Source organism: Callithrix jacchus, chromosome 5 (genome assembly GCF_049354715.1).
Source record: "Callithrix jacchus isolate 240 chromosome 5, calJac240_pri, whole genome shotgun sequence".
In the NCBI taxonomy this organism is placed as follows: domain Eukaryota; kingdom Metazoa; phylum Chordata; class Mammalia; order Primates; family Cebidae; genus Callithrix; species Callithrix jacchus.
In genome coordinates, this window is record NC_133506.1 from 136,322,106 (window position 1) to 136,342,869 (window position 20,764).

The 20,764-nt window shown below is 47.4% G+C and overlaps 1 protein-coding gene across 4 annotated transcripts in view; it reads left to right on the forward strand.

Moving 5' to 3' along the window:
• RPTOR (regulatory associated protein of MTOR complex 1) overlaps positions 1-20,764 on the forward strand; it is a 424,873-nt gene that overhangs the window by 78,238 nt on the left and 325,871 nt on the right. For all 4 annotated transcript variants that reach the window (XM_054256583.2, XM_054256581.2, XM_078374864.1 and 1 more), the window contains exon 3: positions 14,405-14,487. In XM_054256583.2, coding sequence (XP_054112558.1) covers positions 14,405-14,487 — 83 coding nt within the window. The remainder of the gene's footprint in view (positions 1-14,404; positions 14,488-20,764) is intronic.

The following is a 20,764-nucleotide window of genomic DNA, read 5'->3' on the forward strand; positions in this document are numbered from 1 at the left end:
TGTATGGCATTATTGGACATTGTACCACAGCTTTTCCATGTGTCTCTCTCTTCTGGGACTCAGCCCTCTGTATATTGCACTGTTGGACATTGTACCGCAGCTCTTACCATGTGTCTCTCTCTTCTGGGACTCAGCTCTCTGTGTGTTGCGCTGTTGGACATTGTACCGCAGCTCTTACCATGTGTCTCTCTCTTCTGGGACTCACTTCTCTATGTATTGCACTGTTGGACATGGTTTTGTAGCTCTTTTGTGTGCTCTTCCATTTGTTCTCTCCCATGTTGCATTGAGCTTTTGTTAGTCTGCCAATAAACCAGTCAAATAAATTCTTCCTCTCTGATACAGAGTTTTTATTTCTAGCATTTCCATTGATTATTTTAGTTTCTATCTCTCGGGTGAAATGCATATCGTCCACCTCCTTCTAGAGCCTCTGCTATGTTTATCATAGTTACCTTATAGTCCTTAAGCTATAGTTCAGAAATTAGGGCCATCCCTGAGTCTGAGTCTCTTGATTCCTTTATCTCTTGACTGTAATTTGCTTTTCCTTGCTTTTTTTGTGTGCTTTATAAATTTTAATTGTATGCTGGACATTGTGTGTAGAAGAACAATAGAGAATGAGGTAAATTGTATAGTCTATAGTTTAGTAAGTAGTTAACTGGAATTGGAATTTGTTGTCGTAATGGTTATACCCACTGCAGCAGAAACTTAGTTCTTAAGAGTGATTAGTTGGTGCTTGTATCAGTCAGGGTTCTCCAGAGAAACAGGGGCAGTAGATGTGTGTGTGTGTGTAAGTGTAAGTGTGTATGTATGTATGCATGTCTTGTAGTCTTGAGGCAGAAATTTCTTCTTTCTCAGGAAAACCTCAGTTTGGCTCTTAAGGCCTTCAACTAATTGGACGAGGCCCCCCTTATTACCAAAGAAAATCTCCTATAAGTCAGCTGATTGTTGATGTCACCATGTGTATAGAGGACTGTCACTGCAGCACCTGGGTTTGTGTTTGATTGACTTGCCGAGTGCTGCAGCCTGGGCCAGTGGACACATAGAGCTGACCAGCACAGTCCTCGTGTGTTAAGGTGGGCACTGGCCTGCCGGGGGCTTTTCCCAGGGCCCCTGCTCCACCTCCAACCTGAGCTGTGCCTGTACACCTGCCTCACCAAGTGGCCCCTGGCTTTGCCTGTCTGCTGGCTCAGGATTTCCATAGCTAGTTACTCAGTGCCAGGCTTGTGGAGTGGTGGGAGTTCTTTGTTGTCCTGGTCTCTCTTTAGTCTTAGGTAGACCCTGGGCATCTGGGACTTGGGCGTAGGGTAGTTGCAGTATTTTTGCCTGTCCCCCAGTGATGGCAAACCTCTGCCTCATTTCAGTAGAGAATTCTACGCCGAGGCTGTTTTATGCTCCTGCCCCAGGAGTAGGGCTTTTTGTGCCTCCCCTCACTCCGTCCTTCATGCTCTTCACCTGTGTCTTGGGACAATGTGTTCTATGCCCATGGTGAGCAAGGTAGGTTTTGTCTATACCTCCTCCCACCCCCCAGGTACAGGGGTCTGTGCCTGTTTTTGAGGGCTGAGGGTCTCCTGCTTCTGGCCCCTGGGGGATCTGGCTTTGGTCTCTAGGGGAGGAGGTCTCTGGGGGCAGATGGGCTTCAGGCCTCTCCACATGCTGTGCTGCTTCCAGTGGTGCTTCTCATGAGTGTGCAGTGGGATGCATGCAGGGGAGTGTGAGCGCCCCTTGTGCTGGGACCCCCTGAATTTCCACACTGATATGCCAGCCCACAGTGGGGCCTTGAGCACGTGTTACTATTTAGCTGGTTTCTTTTATAGGCCTTTGCTCTTCAAAGATGGAAGCTGGACTCTCTCGGAGAGGATGGGCCTGTGGGATTCGATTTGTCTGCCCTGCCTCAGCTCTTATGAGCACAAGAAAAGTGATGATGTTGGTGATTATTCAGCTTTCTCATGTTGATAGGATTGGGGCAACTCCTTTTCCCCAGCTTTCTATATCCTAAGCGAAAGCATAAGTTCCCTTTATTACTTTAACAAAAATTACAAATTATTCTCAGCCTGGGCAGCATAGTAAGACCTTGTCTCTATAAAAAATGAGAAAATTAGGGAGGCATGGTGGCTAGTTTTGAGATGACAGGCGTGCCTGTACGACCAGCTACTCCAGAGGCTGCAGCAGGAGGGTCACTTGAGCCTGGGAAGTCGAGGCTGCGGTGAGCTGTGATTGTCCAGTGCATTCTAGCCTGGGCCACAGAGTGAGACCCTATCTCAAAAAAACCCAAATTATTCTAATCTGAATTGGAGATAATGTTTTTGCTGCATTAAATGCCTGTCTCACTATGTGAGGGTGTTTTAGGATGACAGTTCCCTCACCCCTCCCAGGCTGCTTGTCCCCCACACCCCATGATGGAGCAGCTTTGTTTTTGTGGCTGATTTTCTCAAACATTCTCTTGGCTCACTGCTGGCTCCTGGTGACTGTGCTGGTTGAAATTGACTTCTTATTAGCCACCGTGGACCCTTTCCACTTGATCGATCCCTCGTCACAGCTGGATGTAATCAGTTGTTTGCTCTTCCTCTTCAGTGATGCTTATGTTAGCCTTCCAGAACAAGCCTTCCTCATCTGCATCCCTGTGTGTGCTCCGGGGATGTGCAGGCCCTCTGGGGTTATGTAGATGGTGTTATCTGAGGATGGAGCTGCTCTTCCTGGCTTGAGGAGACTGAGTTTTTATCAGAGCTCACCTGCACTCCCCCACATAGTCTCTTGGATCAGTATTTAAACAATGTTGGTGAGAATGGAAAGAACTCAGTGCTTCTTTCTTGGTGTGAAAGATCCAGCAAATGAGATTTCTGAAGATTGTGTTTTAAAAGTTTTCCTCAGTTTAGGAATATAGTGCACTCTCTGATAATTTCAAATGAGTTTGAGTTTGAATTTTTCCTAGGTTCGAAAAATTTTATATGGCTTTGATTACAAAGTGGGGGTCGGGCGCGGTGGCTCATGTCTGTAATCTCAGCACTTTGGGAGGCGGAGGCAGGCAGATCACGAGGTCAGGAACTCGAGACCATCCTGGCCAACATGGTGAAACCCTGTCTCTACTAAAGATATAAAAAACTAGCCAGACATGGTGGCATGTGCCTCTAATCCTCGCTGGGAGGCTGAGGCAAGAGAATCACTTGAACCTGGGAGGCGGAGCCTGTGGCTAGAGTGACCCGAGATCATGCTATTGCACTCTAGCCCGGGTGACAGGGCAAGACTCCGTCTCAAAAAAAAAAAAAAAAAGTGGGTAGGCGCCTGGTCCTGGTGACGGTGGTTTTAACAATACAGCATAAGAGAAAAAGAAACCTGGTGATTTGAATCAGCACATTTGCAGGAATGTGTAGCAGCCCAGATTTTATTTTTCAGTTTATTTATTTTTAAAATTTTTTTATTTTTCTGAGACAGGGCCTCACTCTGTTGCCCAGGCAGGAATGCAGTGGTGTGATTATAGCTCACTGCAGCCTTGAACTCCTGGGCTCAAGCCATCCTCCTGCCTCAGCCTCTGGAGTAGCTGGGACTATAGGCATGCATCCCCCACGCTTTTAAAGATTTTTTTGTGGAGACAGGGTCTCACTTTGTTGCTCAGGCTTGTCTCGAACTCCTGGGCTCGAGTGATCCTCCTACCTCGGCCTCTTAAAGTGTTGAGATGACCAGCATGAGCCACCACACTAGACCCATTTTTTTATTTTGGAAAAAAGTTTCAAAAGTTGCAAGTATAGTACTAACCTGTTTTCTTTCTATTCATTGAGAGAAGGCTGCTGACATGGTGCTTCACCACATCTGAATTCTTTAGTGTGTAATTCCTGCCAACAGGGAGTTTCTCTTTCAACATCACAATGCAGTCACCAAAGTCAAGGAGCATTAGTGTGGACGCGTGACTGCCGTGTAAGCCTCAGCTGCATGCAGGTTTGCCAGAGTGTCCTGGGAATGTCCTTTGTAGCACCAGGATCCTGCTCAGCCTTGTGCCATCTTAATTTCCTCTCACTCACTCTGAAGCAGTTCTACAGGCATTCCGTGATCCTCCTGACCCTGGCGCTTTGTTTTACAGAACAAAGATGGCAGCCTCTTTGTTTTACAGAATGTCCTGTGTGTCCTCATGATTCCATTTGGGTCACGCCTCACTGGCAGGAGCGTCATGCAGCTACTTCCCATGACCTGCAGCAGGTGGTGCAGGGCTGTGATTTGTCCGTTACAGGTCATGCAGATCTTCTCACTTGATTAAGCTGGTGCCTGTTGACCTCATGTGAAATTCCCCTCTGTAGTTGATAGGTGTTTTTGGGATTGTGCAAATACTCTGGATTAGGATCCAGTGTCACCCTTTGGTGCTAAGCTTGTGTCCCTGTGGTTGTTGGGAGCTCATTTAGCTGGCTTCCGTGGCCTTCTGTCTTGCTTCCATCATTCGTGGAGCACGTGTTACTTTGTCTCATCTAGTCTTTTTCCCTGCCTCATTCCTTTTAATGGAATGTGGTATTCAGAAGCTGAGATCTGGGTGCCAGGTGTTCTCTTTGGAACTGGTGTGCTGTTCCCAGGACCTCTCTTGTTGGACAGAGCAAGGAAATGCATGTGTGTGCATACTGTGTGTGCAAACTGTGCGCATGCATACTGTGCGTGTGTGCAAACTGCGCATGCGTACTCTGCGTGTGTGCATACTGTGCACATGTGCATACTGGGTGTGTGTGCTTACTGTGCGCTTGTGCTTACTGTGTGTGTATACTGTGTGCATGTGCATACTGGGTGTGTGTGTGCATACTGTGCGCATGTGTACTCTGCGTGTGTGCATACTGTGCGCATGCGTACTCTGCGTGTGCATACTGTGTGCATGTGCTTACTGGGTGTGTGCTTACTGTACACATGTGCATACTTGTGCTTACTGTGTGTGTATACTGTGCATGTGTGCATACTGTGTGTGCTTCTCTCTGTGTACACATTTGTCTCAGTGTTTCTGTATCTCTCTGCATTTACACTCATGCCTCCCATTCCACCTCATAGGGGTTTCCATATTTGTAGCTCCATCTTCTGACAGTGGCAACCGTGGTATCCTTTGTCCTTATTGTATTGGATAATGTGGTGCCTCCTCCTGTGTGAACCCTCTTCTCTCTGCCATCGCTGCTCCTCTCAGACCCTGTTATCCTTTGCCATTTCACTAGTGTCTGCCTTCCTCACTGCCCTCCTCCAATACCTGTACAGCCACCTCCCTGCAGCCACACCTTTCTTTCTTCCTTTGCATGAGCTCTGGGCCCAGTCAGACTGAACAGCTCATTCCAGGCCACTGTGGTGCCCGTCATCCTGGGGCAGATGCCAGCTTTGCCCACACCCACCTTGTGGCTTTAGGATTTTAGCATTTTCAACAAGTGCTTTGTGTTTCAGACAGAGAGAAGGGTGATACACAAGTAACCAAGACTGGGAGCTGGACCCAGCTGGGCAGATGCTGGGATTCCTTTGTACATGGTGAAGTGCTTCTAAGATCCTCCAAGTGGAGCCACTGTCCAGCAGAAAGCAGATCTAGTGGGAGAAGGGGCTCATTAGACTAGAGGACCAAGGGGAGGTTACCGTGTAGTATGAACTAGACCAGAGGATGCAGGGCAGAGGCAGGGCCCTGAGGATGCACAGAAGGGTGCTGCAGAGGAGGACCAGGGTGGTTCTGGATGAATGTGTGGAGGGGCTTCTCGTCAGCATTGTCAAGGCTGAGAGCTGGGGTCCAGGCCGATTGTAGTGACCTGAAGAGTGAAGGCAGATGAGGTGGTGAAGCTTGTGGGGAAGCTTGGCCAGGAAGGCAAAAGAGTGAGGTGCTGGTGATGAGGCTGGGCTTGGTGATGGGTTTGCTCTGCCTTCCTCCAGATGAGAAGGATTGGGGCCGTGGGGGAAGCCTTCCTTACGGGAATTGGTGCAATCAATTATTTAAAAAGATGTTACCATTTAGAAGGCAGATTTCAGGATGTTACATTTTGAGTTCTATTACTGGAAATTGAGATTTCTGTAAACTGTTTTGGGCCTCAGATTCCTCATCTGTAAAGTAGAGCTGGTGATGCTGGGTCCCTCACGGCTGGAGGGGATTAACTGGGAGCAGTTACCAGGTTTGGTGCAGAGACTGTTCCTCACCTCCACCACCCCCACCCCAGTCCTACCTCTACCCCTACACCACAACACTTCTGACACCCTAACCCCTACGCCTCAGACACTCTAACCGCTGTAACACAGCCCCTCAAACACCCAAACCCCTATGTCATGGTGTTTCAGACACCCTAACCTCTACAATACCACACCTCAAACACCTTAATCCCTACACCACAGCCCCTCACACACCCTACCCCCTACGCCACTGCCCCTCACACACCCTAACCCCTACACCACTGCCCCTCACACACCCTAACCCCTATGCCACAGCCCCTCACACACCCTACCCCCTACGCCACAGCCCCTCCACACCCTAACCCCTACACCACTGCCCCTCACACACCCTAACCCCTACGCCACAGCCCCTCACACACCCTACCCCCTATGCCACAGCCCCTCCACACCCTAACCCCTACACCACTGCCCCTCACACACCCTACCCCCTACGCCATTGCCCCTCACACACCCTAACCCCTACGCCACAGCCCCTCACACACCCTACCCCCTACGCCACAGCCCCTCCACACCCTAACCCCTACACCACTGCCCCTCACACACCCTAACCCCTAACCTCTACACCATGGCCCCTCAGAAACCCTAACCCCTACGCCATAGCTCCTCAGACACCCTACCCCCTACGCCACTGTCCCTCACACACCCTAACCCCTACGCCACAGCCCCTCACACACCCTAACCCCTATGCCACAGCCCCTCACACACCCTACCCCCTACGCCACTGTCCCTCACACACCCTAACCCCTACGCCACAGCCCCTCACACACCCTACCCCCTACGCCACTGTCCCTCACACACCCTAACCCCTACGCCACAGCCCCTCACACACCCTACCCCCTACGCCACTGCCCCTCACACACCCTAACCCCTATGCCGTAGCCCCTCAGACACCCTAACCCCTACGACACTGTCTTAATCTATTCGTGCGGCTGTAGCAGAATACCCAAGATTGGGTGATTTATAAACAACAGAAATGTATTTCTTACCGTTCTGGAGGCTCGGAGTCTAAGATAAAGGCACTGGCAAGTTTGGTGTCCCTTGTGGGCCTGTGCTTCTGAGATGGGGCTGTAATACTGCGCTGCTGTGGTAGAAGCAATAGAAAGGCAGAAGGTGGGGCTAGTTGCCTCCAGCCCTTTCATGAAGTACAATTGCCTTATGAAGGGCCCCATTTCTTCATACTGTCACATTGGGCTGAAGTTCCAACACATGCATTTTTGGGGACACATTCAGACCATAGCAGCAGCCCCAGTACCCCCACTCCAGATCACCCACACCCTCCCCAACACGCCACCGTGCGGCCTACGCTGCTTCCTGAGTCCCTGCCTCTTCCACTGCATTCTTTGGGGCTGACTATGAAAGAGACATGCACTGAACACACCTCGTCGAACCCCACTACCGGAGGGGACAGCTGCTCACTCAGGGTTGAAGGTCTCCAGCAGATTCTGAGAGTAGGTGCATGGGGCTGCTTATTTTGCGTTATGAATTCAATGTCAACTATGTCAGGTGGCAATGCACATGAGCCCCTGTGCTTTATGTAGAAGCCTGAGGATGGGCCTCTGTTTTGGGTAGGGTGGGGTGGAGCAGAAGGTGGACTGCTGCTCTCAGAGGGGTATGAGAAGCTTGAAAAGCACACGGAGCCTTACTTTTCCATGTTTTGGGGTGACTGCAAGTGTTACCTGAACAACACAGGAAGACAGCACTCCTTCCAGAGCTGAGGGGGAGCTGATGTCATGTCTGTGAGCAAATGGGGGCCCACGCCCAGCATGGCTCTGGATGGCGGCATGGCCTCCCTGCTAGGTTGCAGTTTCTCCCTGCCGTGGTCATACCGATGAAGCCTGGGGCTGTGGAATCAGCAGATGAGAAATGGGATCCAGGTCCTGAGCGTGCAGGAACTGGAGAGTCAGGGTCGCTGCGTGCACCTGCGTTTCCAGCTCTGCCTCTGCTCATGGCCTAGGCCTCTATTCCCATCCCTGCTCCTCCTTCCTCTGGATAATACGATGCTGTTCTTGTTCATCAAAGTGACGCTTGTCTCTTTTCACACAAGCAGGGGAGAGGCTGTTTTGTTTTATGGCCCAACATTAAATGCTATGACAGTAATACTAAAAACAATCCTGCTGAAGAACGTTGCATGCCCCACATGTGGGGCACTGGCTGTGACAGCAGAGTGCAAATGAGCTGCACACTGAGCGGGGGAAGTGTCATTTCGCGGAAATGGTTTTGTGTGCCGGCTAATGGTAGCTGTGTATCAGAAGAGGGGCAATGCCAGAGGTTTGTCGGATGCATGTAAATTCTATCATCCCAAGGGAATGTTTGGGAGACTCTTAGCTTTTTCTCTTTTCTTAATGTGTACCTGTGAGCATTCAGAGGCCTTGGGTAGATGAGCTAAAAATAGCAATGATTGCCCTTGGCTGGAGTTCGTGGGTTTACAGAGCACTTGCATGGACTGTGTTACTGATTCTTGCAACAATTTGGGCTTCATAGAGCAGTCAAGTTGGTTAGGTGGAAACGTTCTGTGAAGCATGGTGCTGTATATGAGGAACTGTACGTTGTGCTCTTGCTTTCAAGGCACTGATAGCACAGCTGGGGAGATAAGACTAGGACTAGTGCAATAGAACAGAGGCCAATACGAAGTCCAGCTTGAACAGCCTGGAAGGCCAGAAAATGCTGCGGTAGAGACGTCATGTAGGCAGTGGAGGCAAGGGCAAAGAACCGAAGGTGGAGCGTGAGCCCACACTCTGAGGCCCAAGGGGCTGGGTTTTGGCACACCAGCTGGGCTTCTCCTGGGCCAGGGAGTCAGTAGCACCCGTTACCCATGGGCAGTCACAGCCCCATGTCCAGCACAGCTCTGTGCCTGCAGCTGAAACCTTGGCTCTTTGGGGCTCATGGTTTAAAATGCCGTTTTCTTTCTTTTTTTAATTTGAGATGGAGTCTCGGTCTGTCACCAGGCTGGAGTGCAGTGGTGTGATCATGGCTTACTGTAGCCTCCATCGCCTGGACTCAAGCAGTCCTCCCACCTCAGCCTCCTAAGTAGCTGGAACCACAGGCATGCACCAACATGCCAATTAATTAAAAAAAAAATTCTTGTACAGACAGGGTCTTGTTTTGTGGCCCAGGTTTAAAACACCGTTTTCTATGCCCAGTTATATTGGTATCTCAAGGTGGTATCTCTGCTTCCCCATCGGAAGAAATCTGAAGGAAAGGGTTAATTGCTTGGAGCCTGCCTTTCTCCTCTATCTACTTTCCAAAGTGAGGACTTTTTTTTTTTTGAGACAAAGTCTTGCTCTGTTCGCCAAGCGCCCGGCTGGAGTACAGTGGCACAGTCTTGGTTCACTGCAACTTCTGCCTCCGGGGTTCAAGCAATTCTCCTGCCTCAGCCCCCTGAGTAGCTGGGACTACAGGCGCATGCCACCACACCTGGCTAATTTTTGTATTTTTAGTAGAGACGGGGTTTCACCATGTTGGCCAGGCTGGTCTCGATCTCTTGACCTCGTGATCCACCCGCCTCGGCCTCCCAAAGTGCTGGGATTACAGGCGTGAGCCACTGCACCTGGCCTAGGACTGTTTTATAAAACAGGACATGTTCATTCCCTCAAATCTGCTGAAAAACTGTCTAACTCCTGGTTTTTATATAATACAGCAATAGGTGACACAGAAACATAATTTTGTCACTATGTGAAGAGTAAGGGCTAGTGGTTAGAACGGGGCCAGACTGTAAAGGATTGCTCCTGTGGAAAGATGCTGGCTCCCGTCCTAGCCCCACAGACACTGCAAGGGCTGCGGGTCCCGGTCGAAGCGTTCCTGCCCTGCATGCCTGCAGCTGTGTAGGTTCAAGCTTTGCCCCTGAGCTCAGGAAGATCACACGTCTCTCACTGTATATAGGACTAATTATAAATAGAGATGGCCTTATGATTAGGAAAATATCGAGTCATTAAAAACCATTTCTAATTTCAAAGTAGCCCTTTTGCCATTATGTATTTTCTCAAAAAATGAGTTGTTGAAGGCTACACAGCTAATTAGTGGCAGTGTCCTTGAAAGCCGTAAGAGAAACTGGCACTTCATCTAGTAGGCAGTACTCAGTTAATAAGTCAATTAACAAATGTTTATTAAGTGTCTACTAAATATAAGGCACAGAGGACTACAAAGACTCTGAGCAGTGAGCGCTGGATGGGGTTTTCATTGTTAACTTTTTATTGAAGGGTAGCATACATAGAAGACTGTACTCAACCCAAGTGTATACAGTGGTTGGATAAATATTCCTAAACTGATCATACCCATGTTCCTGAGATCAAGGAACAATATGACCAGTGGCCCAGAAGCCTAATCTTGTCCCCTTCGGGTCCCCTCCCCACAGCCACACTGCTGGGTCTCCGCTCTCTTGACAGCTTCCCATCTAAATGGAGCACATGGCAGGCACTGTGGGCTTCTGAGAGGAGGGGTCAGCCTGCGTTCATCTTCAGGGTGAACTGAGAAGAGGAAGACTAGGGCAGTGGTGGCCCTGTCTGTGCCTGGGGCACCACCCTCTTTGGAGTCATTGGACCAGATTCAGAAACCCAGCTGGGAAGTGGGAGGGTCTGAGTAACATCGTGAAGGGCTGCGGGTTGGATGAACATGTTAGCGGTTGATGGTGGAGCGCCAGCTCTTTGGAAGGTGAAATGGACAGGACGTGTAGTCAAACTGGGTACATATGAAGAAGATGGAGAGGTTGGAAAAAAAAAGCGGCACTCCTTCAGGCTGGCCAGATGCCAGCACTGTCAGTAAACCCTGGGCCAAGTCATTTGATGGGGGTTATGCTGAAAATCTTGCAGATAGAAAAATTTATGAAAAGCTGAAAGTTTTATACAAATACCAACTACCATCTGCTTTTCCATCTACCTGCCTGCCCACTTCATTCATCAGTTTCCTCACACACTCACTCACCACTCAACTTTCATTAGTTCTTTCCCAGATTCCCCTTAAAACAAATAGAAAGTCACAAAGGGATTAGAAGAGAAATGTTTTGTAAGACACAACTGCCGTTTTAAATTTAATTTATGATCTGTCCACTTCACCCCACATCAGACTGATAATATTGTCAGCAATATCTATCAGGGAATTTAATTTCAGTTTATTTAAATTATACTTAATCAAATGCTAAATGCATCATTTTACTTGACCTCATTCCTTCCCGTCTTTCCCTCTGCTTCTCATTTCAGCTCTCCCACCCCCTGCCCTATTCTTGGGAGGGAACCATGCAAATAACAGACCACAGGGATTCCCAGAGGATGGGAGGTAACAGCCCCATGTAGCTGTCACAGCCTGGTGAGCAGCTGGCAGCGGCTTCACCCCTCCTGGGTGGGCAGGTGTCCTGACCTGAGTCAGGGCAGGGAGAGTGGGGCTCCTGCCAGGCTGCTCTCCTAATGAGGCCCCCGTTCTCTGTGGGGTGTTGTGAGGGATTCAGGAAGGTGCCACAGTGGCTGCCCCCTGCCAACACTGGGGAGAGGGTGGGATGGGAGATGGGCCTGGACTTGCCAAGGGGTGAAAGTCAAGGAGGGGGCACTCCTTCAATTGGAACTCCTCCCTTCTCCCTCTGTCTGTGGTTCACTGGAGAGCATGCCTAGTGTGAGCCACCACTGACCATCGAGAGGCATCGACAGGTCTTTGATCTCTGTATGGAGGGGACCATTTCCGCATCTTACCATAGATGACCCCTTCGGGCCACCCCCTTGCCGGTTGCTGCAGTTAGGTACGGGTGACTGCGTCCAGTGCCTTCCAGCCAGCCCTGAGCGCTTACTTTGCTCCTCCGCGTGCACGTGGCAAGTCCTGCTCTTTGGCATCTGTTTGTTAAAGCTATTTTTTGATTTCCTTTGCTCTGTTTATGCAGTTCATGGCCCCTATTTTTTATTTTTCAGATTGCAATCCATTCCTCTCTTGTGGGTCAGATCTTAGCACAGTTGATTTGGGTCACTCTAGTTTTTTTGAGACCTTAGAACCTTGTTCCTACCTGAGCAGAGACAGATGAAGACCAACATGTAATTTCTTAAGTTACGGATTATGGGTTATAACAAATTTACTGCAACTCTTCCAGAGAAGTTAGATAGTACCTGGTTTTTACCACGTTTTCCTCAGCCAGAGGTGTTCACTGAGTTAGAACCACTGAATTAGAATTTCCAGAAGGTTAAGGCCTGGCATCTCTGTTTTCAAAAGCCCTTGATGACTTTGACCTATCTATGGATGAAGGTCCTTTCCAGCTGTAAAATCTTATTAACATCATGATTTTTATTTATTTGCTTTAAAAAAAAATCAGAGTAACATATATATAGCTTAAAAATATATTAAATAGTGCCAAAACTATACAGGTGCCCCTCGGAGACACTGCGGGTTTGGTTCCAGACCACTGCAGTAAGTGAGTCACATGAACATCTTGGTGTCCCAGTGCATATAAAAGTATGTTTACACTGTACTGTAGTCTCTTAAGTGTGCATTAGCATTGTTTCTAAAAGAATAATATGCATACCTTAATTTAAAAATTGCTGAAAAATGTTAATGATCACTTGAACCTCAGCGAGTCGTAATCTCTTGCATTTAATTGGCTGACGGAGGGTCCCTCCCCATATGGATGGCTGCAGACTGATGTGGAAGGTGGTTGCTGAAGGTAGGTGTGACTGTGGAAATTTTTTTTTTTTTTTTTTAAAGAGATAAAGTTTCACTCTTGTTGCCCAGGCTGGAGTGCAATGGCGCGATCTGGCTCACTGGAACCTCCGCCTCCCGGGTTCAAGCGATTCTCCTGCCTGATCCTCCTGAGTTGCTGGGATTACAGGCACATGCCACCGCGCCCAGCTAATTTTTGTATATTTAGTAGAGATGGTGTTTCACCATGGTGGTCAGGCTGGTATAGAACTCCTGACCTCTGGTGATCCACCTGCCTTGGCCTCTCAAAGTGCTGGGATTACAGTGGGGAGCCACTATACCCGGCTGAGCCTGGCAACTTCTTAGTACTTAAGACATTTCTGATGAGCTCATGGTGATATTAATGAGTAGGGATTTTTTTTTTAATATTAGAGAATGAAAATATAAAATCCATACAGTTCAGTAAGCCAGTATTTTGCAAATGGTCAATGCATGATGATACAAAATAAGCTGTGGGTAAAAAAAACCCACTCAAGGTACAACAGAGGGCAGTGAATATTAATGTGATAGTGTACAAAAGCTTCATTGATGTGGTTTCAGATAGTACGTCTCAAATATCCTGGACGTAATTACCATTTGATAAGTTTTGGTGTAGTATCAAAGAAAAAGAGTCATGACTATGTAAAATAGCATTTTAAGATACTCTTCTGCTTTCTAATGATAGATATGTGTGTGAGGTAGGAGCTTCTGCGTACGCATTCACCAAAGCCATGAACTGCCACAGGCAAATGCAGAATGAGAGTCACCCATCCTCAATCAAACCACGTATTCCAGAAATTCACAAAAATGTACAATAATGCTGCTTTTCTCCCTAAGCTTTTTTGGAAAAAATAGTTATTTTTATAATAAATATTTATGTTAAAATGTAATGGGTTTGTTATTGTTTTTAAGATGAACGAAGAAAAAACGATTTTAGAAATCTTAGCTGAATTTCACATATAGGAGATACTGATAGATACAACAACATAAACCGAAGCTCTTCAGGGTTTTCAGTAATTGTAGAGTGCAGACGCGTCCTGAGACCAAACAAGTTTGTGAACTGCTGGCTGAGAGTTCATTGCTGTAGAAGCCACTCCTGAAATAAATGGGTAAACCCTGGACATGTATGTATGTGAAACTGATTTTTTTGGTGTGAAAACTGAGTACAGATGAAAATTAATTAAAAAGTATCACTTCATTGTCTTATTTCCTTCTGCTATTCCTGTACCCACGAGAGCCGTAGTTTGAACACACAGATGCTGTGTTGTCACTGCAGAGCTGCCTTTTCACAGAAAGCCTGATCAGGAGCCTGAGAAGAAAACAGTGAAAGTGTGGGAAAGCTGCAGGTGCTGAAATATACATGAGCATGTATAGAAGAACAGTTGCTTGCCCCGCTGTTAAAACACTGGCTTTCATGGGCATGTCAGCTTGTTTGAGCACATGAGCGGTTTTGTAAACCTGGTTTAACACCCGTCAACCTTAGGCATTGTGTCGCTGTTAGTCAAAGGTGACTTTGAAGAGCGTTATATAAGAAGAAACTGTGAAAAGAGGTCTAGCAGAGGAGGACATGCATACGTAAAGAACTTTCTCCTTTCCGTTGCTTCCTCAGATCCTCTGTCGATGGGTCCTCAGAAGGCTCTGGAAACCATCGGTGCAAATCTACAGAAGCAGTATGAAAACTGGCAGCCAAGGGTAAGCTTGCTTTACTTGCTCTTCCTTTTCTTTCTTACAGGGAAACTCTAGTTCCTTGGTTACCAACAGTCTTTGAATCCAAGTGAATTCTGTGCGGACCCTGCCTTGTGCAGTGTGGCGCCTGGGCGCTCCGTTCAGCCTGCTGGCTGTAGGTCAAGGTACTGTCTTGCCAGCGTACACATAATTGCAAGTCTTGCATTGGACAGTCCCGACTTACTTTGCTTAAGTTTACTCCAGATTTTTAGAAAAGAAAAAATATTCTTCATGTTACTCTTAACCATGATTTTTTTTTTTAAATTTTATTAGCATTGTTGTGACTGGAACCCATGGTTTTTTCTCAGAAAAATGTATTTTCAGTAACTTTTTTGCAACCTCAGCTAGTTAGCGCTATTCCTCATGTCTTCAGTTTTCAAATAGTTGAGAATAAAGCACCCAACATTCAAAAGATGACACCTATTATATGCTTTGTCTTTGATTAAAAATATACGGTTCTTTTTAGGGAGGCAGTTACCAATTAATGTGTGGGTTTTTTTTTTTTTTTGCTTATATCCTACTTTTTTTTTTTTTAAAGAAAAATGGCATAGATTGTAACTGTCAATTTACCTTTAAGATCCTAAGTTATTTGTAATCCACCCAAAGACCTTTAAGCCTTTCTTATTAAATGGTTTGGAGATTTAATAAATTTAATAAAAAACTAGGAATCTGGGCGCGTTTGAAGGTGCCCTATATTCGGCTTTGCGTGGCAGATGGATTGGAGTTACCTAAAGGAGTATAATGAAGAGCACAGGTTGAGCCGGTGCCTCACCTGTGCGTCCCCTGTGAGTTTTACTCTCCCCTTTTGGATGTGAGCCTCGTGGAAAAAAATGATTTATGGAACCTTTTCAACACTTACTTGGTTGGAATTTTTGTTCGTGGATCATTTATGCACATGATCTGGGATTCAGGGATTCCTTAGCCATTACTTACATTTTTAGAGTGAGAGAAGAGCCAGAAACGAAATTGTCCTGCCTGTAAGGATGCCCTCGGGTCGCTGCTGCTGCTGCTTGCAGCCAGGAGCGAATTGTTAGAAAGCACCTCTGTGTCTTAGGACGCATCCTCCTGCTTACAGCAGACTTGTTCTTTAGAAGGCAGTGTCCTGGCCGGGCGCGGTGGCTCAAGCCTGTAATCCCAGCACTTTGGGAGGCCGAGGCGGGTGGATCACGAGGTCAGCAGATCGAGACCATCTTGGTCAACATGGTGAAACCCCGTCTCTACTAAAATTACAAAAAATTAGCTGAGCACGGTGGTGCGTGCCTGTAATCCCAGCTGCTCGGGAGGCTGAGGCAGGAGAATTGCCTGAATCCAGGAGGCGGAGATGGCGATGAGCCGAGATCGCGCCATTGCACTCCAGCCTGTGTAACAAGAGCGAAACTCCATCTCAAACAAAAAAAAAAAAAAAAAGAAGGCAGTGTCCTAATGGCTTTTTGATTGATGTCTAATGGCTTTACTTTTCCCTTTCTTAAATTCGTTACCTCTTGGTGGTTTATGTAAACATGCAGTGGCCTTTTTCTTGAGAGCAATTACACAGCATGTTTGGAGATTGGATGGGGACTGGAAAGAGATTTGGATGGTGGAGTCCTTTAAAAAAAATAGTAGAGGTGCCTAGTGTTTTCCACAGAGAAAAGCTTCTTTGAAGACTTTGAAGATACCCTAGGGTCTCAGCATGGTGAGGCGGTTGCTTACAGGAGCATAGGGCGAGGGGCAGTACTGGAAGACGAGGCGGTGTTGGCGTTTGGCGTGCTGTTGACCAACATGATGGGAATTCAGAGGAATGCCTTTCTGGCCATCTCCTGGGTTTCGCTTTGTACCTTTGAGTTTTACTAGATACGTTTGTTTAAAAAACAATGTCACCAAACAAAGTCAGATCTGCCAATTGTGTTCTTTCTAGAATGAGTCTCTGGTATTATAACTAATTTCTTCTTTTCAAAGAATTATTAGATAAGGAAATACAGCCTTTCAGAATACATGTGTTTAATATTTCAAGAGACTGTATGTGCATTCCATTTGGTGTGATTTATAGTTTTTCATTTTGAGTGTTAAGAGTGGATTTCCTGCTAGCTCTATTATTAGTTGAGCTTGGTAGATACCAGATAGTTGATGCTAGCTGACAGGAAGTGGAACCTTCTAAGGTGGCGTCTGTCATTTTTCATCTGGATTTCTGTCTAGGAGCAGATCTCTTCTGTGGCATTGAGAAGAGGCATCATGATGTAGGGAAGGCGACCTTTCCTTGCAGGTCAGTGATGACAGCCAGAAAGATGACAGTGTAGGCTCAGCGTGGGATTGAGGATTCCCTTCCTGTGACAGTAGCACATTGCCCTGGGACGGCGAGCACAGGCACACAGGGGTGCAGTCCTCTGAGTGATTCGTAGTCTGGGAAAATTTGTTAAAGTTGGCCGGATTTCAGCAATGGATGTGCAAAATGATTCTCTGAGTAAGAGCTGGTTTGAAGGGCTGGTGAGACAGAGAATGTGTCAGGATTACAGGATGCTGAGGAAGAGGCACCCACGGGTGGGGTCCCATCTGGGCTGGTCTGTAACGTGGAAGCTGGAATGAAGTATCCATTGCGGCATAGAAGGAAGCCGTTCACACATGCAGACTGGGATCTTTTTTTTGCATTCAGGAAGCAAGACCACAACAATGAGTACCTAATTTTGCTTTTGGAATGCTAACACTATTGCATTCATTTTTAAGTACAATAAAAATGCTTAAAAATTTCCTGCTACTCACGATGAGCGGGCCTCATCTATTTTAGAAATTAGCCTAAGGTAGCGGATGTCACAGGATACCTCTGACTGGCTCTGCGGTGTGAGCGTGGGGCTGTGCCATATGCACTGGGTAATAATAGCATCTGCCCTGGTGTGCATGGCACACTGCTTCTCACAGCTTTCCGTGGTCTACAGGAGAGAGGGAGGGAGGCCTGGGGTAGATGGCGTGGCTCTTACAGGAGAGAGGGAGGGAGGCCTGGCGTAGATGGCATGGCTCTCGGTGTGCGGCAGACCTCATGCTGCCTTCTGGAGTAGGCACAAAACAGGAGGCACTTAGCAAGCCCACACGTTCAAGTGCAGGGTGCCTGGTTCCTGACTGTAAATCAGGGTCCTTTGAAACATTGCGAGGCTAAACACGCACCACTTTATTGCATCTACAGGGCTCTGGAGTTCCTGCAGTAATAAAGACAGGTTGATGTGCCATCTGCAATAAAACAATGGGGGTGTTATTACATTTCCCAGACCTTCCACGGAAAGACCCATAGATCTGGTTTTCTCTTTCAATGTGTCCTTTATTGCAAGACTTACAAAGCTTGGGTCATTTCATGAAAATGAGGCTATTTTCATTAAAGTTTGCTGGAGTCGCTGCCGCTGCGCTGGTGTGGATGGGAGTGGAGTAGGAAATGCCCATTTCCTCAGCGGTAGTGCCTGTCCAGGAGGGGCGGAAAACCGACCTGAACACCCGCTGGCCCCGCTGGCCCCGCCGGCCCGGTGCCTGGGAGCCTGATGATTTCCTTGCTGATGCTGGAACACTTGGACTTGTTCTGTACTTTTCTAGCTTTCGATATAGGTGATTCCAGTTCAAGAAGGAATTGAGAGAAACCATGGTGATTATATTTTTTTTCCGAAGGCTGCCAGCCTCTCTCTGGCCCATATTTCCTTGCTTAGGCCCATTGAGCCCTTTTCTAAATAATTTATCAGTTTGCCACTGATGAAATGTTTCTTCTGATTAAATTTAAGGCTTTGCCTTATTGCCTTGTAGGTGCATAAATTTGTGTTCTGCCAGAGATTGGAGGAAAAGTACTGACTGTTGTTTCAGTGGAAAATTCTGCAGTAAAACCTCACTCGTTCCATCATAAGTCTCAAATGAAAGTTTTATTGGGAGATGGGAATGGGAGATTATTATAAAGCTGGGAGCATACAGTGAAGAATTTATCTTTTTAGAGAATTTTTCTAACAAATTGGGGCTTCTGGCAGTTTAGTATAGGATGGAAGTTAGGAGCTGGAGCTGTGGAAAAAGGCCAGTGGGGGGGCCTTGCTGTCTGTGTCCTCCTTTCCCCAGAGAGAGTGGACCACACCAGGAGCAGAGGCCACACCTCTTTACTTGGGATGAGCTTTAATTCTTCTGGTGGCTTTAAATAAGTTCATATGGGAAGATGAAACAATGTGGCGGCACCTCCAGTGACCACATCCGTCTTTCGGGCAGGTGCATCCAGGGAAGGAGGCGGAAGGTGCTCTCCAATCACGAAGGCACATTGTAGGAGCTCGTTCTCATCTTGTCCAGTCTGTGAGTGGTGAAGGCAGCTAGTCCTGTGTGGCAGCCGTGGGGCCTCTAGGGAGCTGAGTGGTCAGGCTGAGTCAGTTTTGATGTGGCTGACAGTTCTCAGTTGTCCACACAGAACCACGGTTTGTGGATCACAGTGAACAGGTTTTGAATTTCAGCTTTCTTTCAGTTGGCCGTGCTTCTCAGATGTGTCACAGGTGATTTGTGGTCAAGGGATGGAAGTCGATTTTACTGTTAGACAAACACGTTTTTTATAATGCCTAACACGACGCAGAGTATGTTCATGGAGAGAACAAAACAGCTCCCAAGACCTGGTCTATTAGCCCAGTAGAAATTGTCACTGCATTTGAATGTAAATGACAGTCATCCTTTCCATGGCACTGATAATAGAGTTGTTTGTATGCTTTTATGAGATGCTTCGAATGAACCAAAGCTGATGACTGTACCTCCTGGTGGGAGGAGAGGGTTTGGGGAACAGGGGCTTGAGAAGGGCAGTGGTGACAGTTTTGGTTCTACTTTGGACACTTCCAGGTGTGTCTTTTGGATTTTAGGCACAAGTGTTATTTGCAGAACTGAATGTTTATGTGTAATCTGTGTTTTATAGGGGTTTGTCATGAGGATGATTGGAATCCAGGCTGCTTCTCCTTGTCCCTGAATGGGGCTCCTGCTTGACCCATGTACCTCATGGGGAGTGTCATGTGGTCATGTATGACACACTGTGAAATCTTCGGCATTGAGCGCTCACACTGCTAGGTTTTGTGGGAGGCGCCTAGTCAGATGGCCAGGCTGGCTTTGGAGGGTGCCGTACAGATGGCTATACCATGTGTCTTCTTTCCCTGAGATGCTCATGCAGGCCTCTGCTTTGTGTGCAGAGTGATCGGTATAAGTAAAAATCACTTGCCTGCCTGTGCCCCAAATGTCTTGGAATGAATTTTAGAGATGGATGCTAATATGGTTTGGCTGTGTCCCCGCCCAAATCTCGTGAATTGTAACTCCCACAGTTCCCACATGTTGTGGGAGGAGCCTGTGGGAGGGAATTGGATCACAGGGGCGGGTCTTTCCTGTGCTGTTGTGCGTAGTGAAGAAGTCTCACTTCCCTGCACAAGCTCTCTCTTGCCTGCCACCATCCATGTAAGATGTGACTTGCTCCTCATTGCCTTCCTCCATGATTGTGAGGCCTCCCCAGCCATGGGGAACTTTAAGTTCATTGAACCTTTCTTTTGTAAATTGCCCAGTCTCAGGTATGTCTTTGTCAGCAGTGTGAAAATGGACTAAATACAGATGTGGTAAAGACCCATGATTAAGTGGGTTCTACCTTTTCTTAGGATTTTAAGGATCAGATGTGGATAACTGAGGAACAAGCAGCTGAATGGCCCTGGGACTGTATTCCACACCTGGGAGGTACTCCAAAGCTATCTGTGGAACAGCCCAATGTGCACTGTTACAGTGACTCCTGCTTGGGGCATTCACATTGTGACATTACTTCCAAATTGACAGTCCTGTTCAGCTGGTGAAAATGGCCCTATAATTGCGATTGGCAGCATCCCCTGGCGTGCTGCCCTGATGCTATTACCAGTCCGTCATCCATCCCCGCCTTGCTTTCTGCCCTGCCGCCGGCCCTCCCTCCTCCTTCCCACACTCAGCTGACTTCCTTCTCTGTGGGTCCTCAGGTTGGGCTTCATCCACTGTGACTTCCTGTGACAAGCTGCCAATAAGGACTCATGGGCAAAGGCAGAAGTGTGTGTGGATGGCTCACAGCTTGCATAATTCAGTACCTGCTCTGAAGCACTTTGCCTGTGTACTCATGAAATTTGCAGGACAGTAACTTCTGGTTGTCTTGGGATTAACTGCTGTGTATTGACAGTTTCACTTAACTGCTTCCTGCCCAGAAAGTGAAGAACTGTTCCTGTGACCAATGTTTTATATTCTTGCCGTGGCCCCAGCAGTGCTCTCCCACTTCATCTTCCCC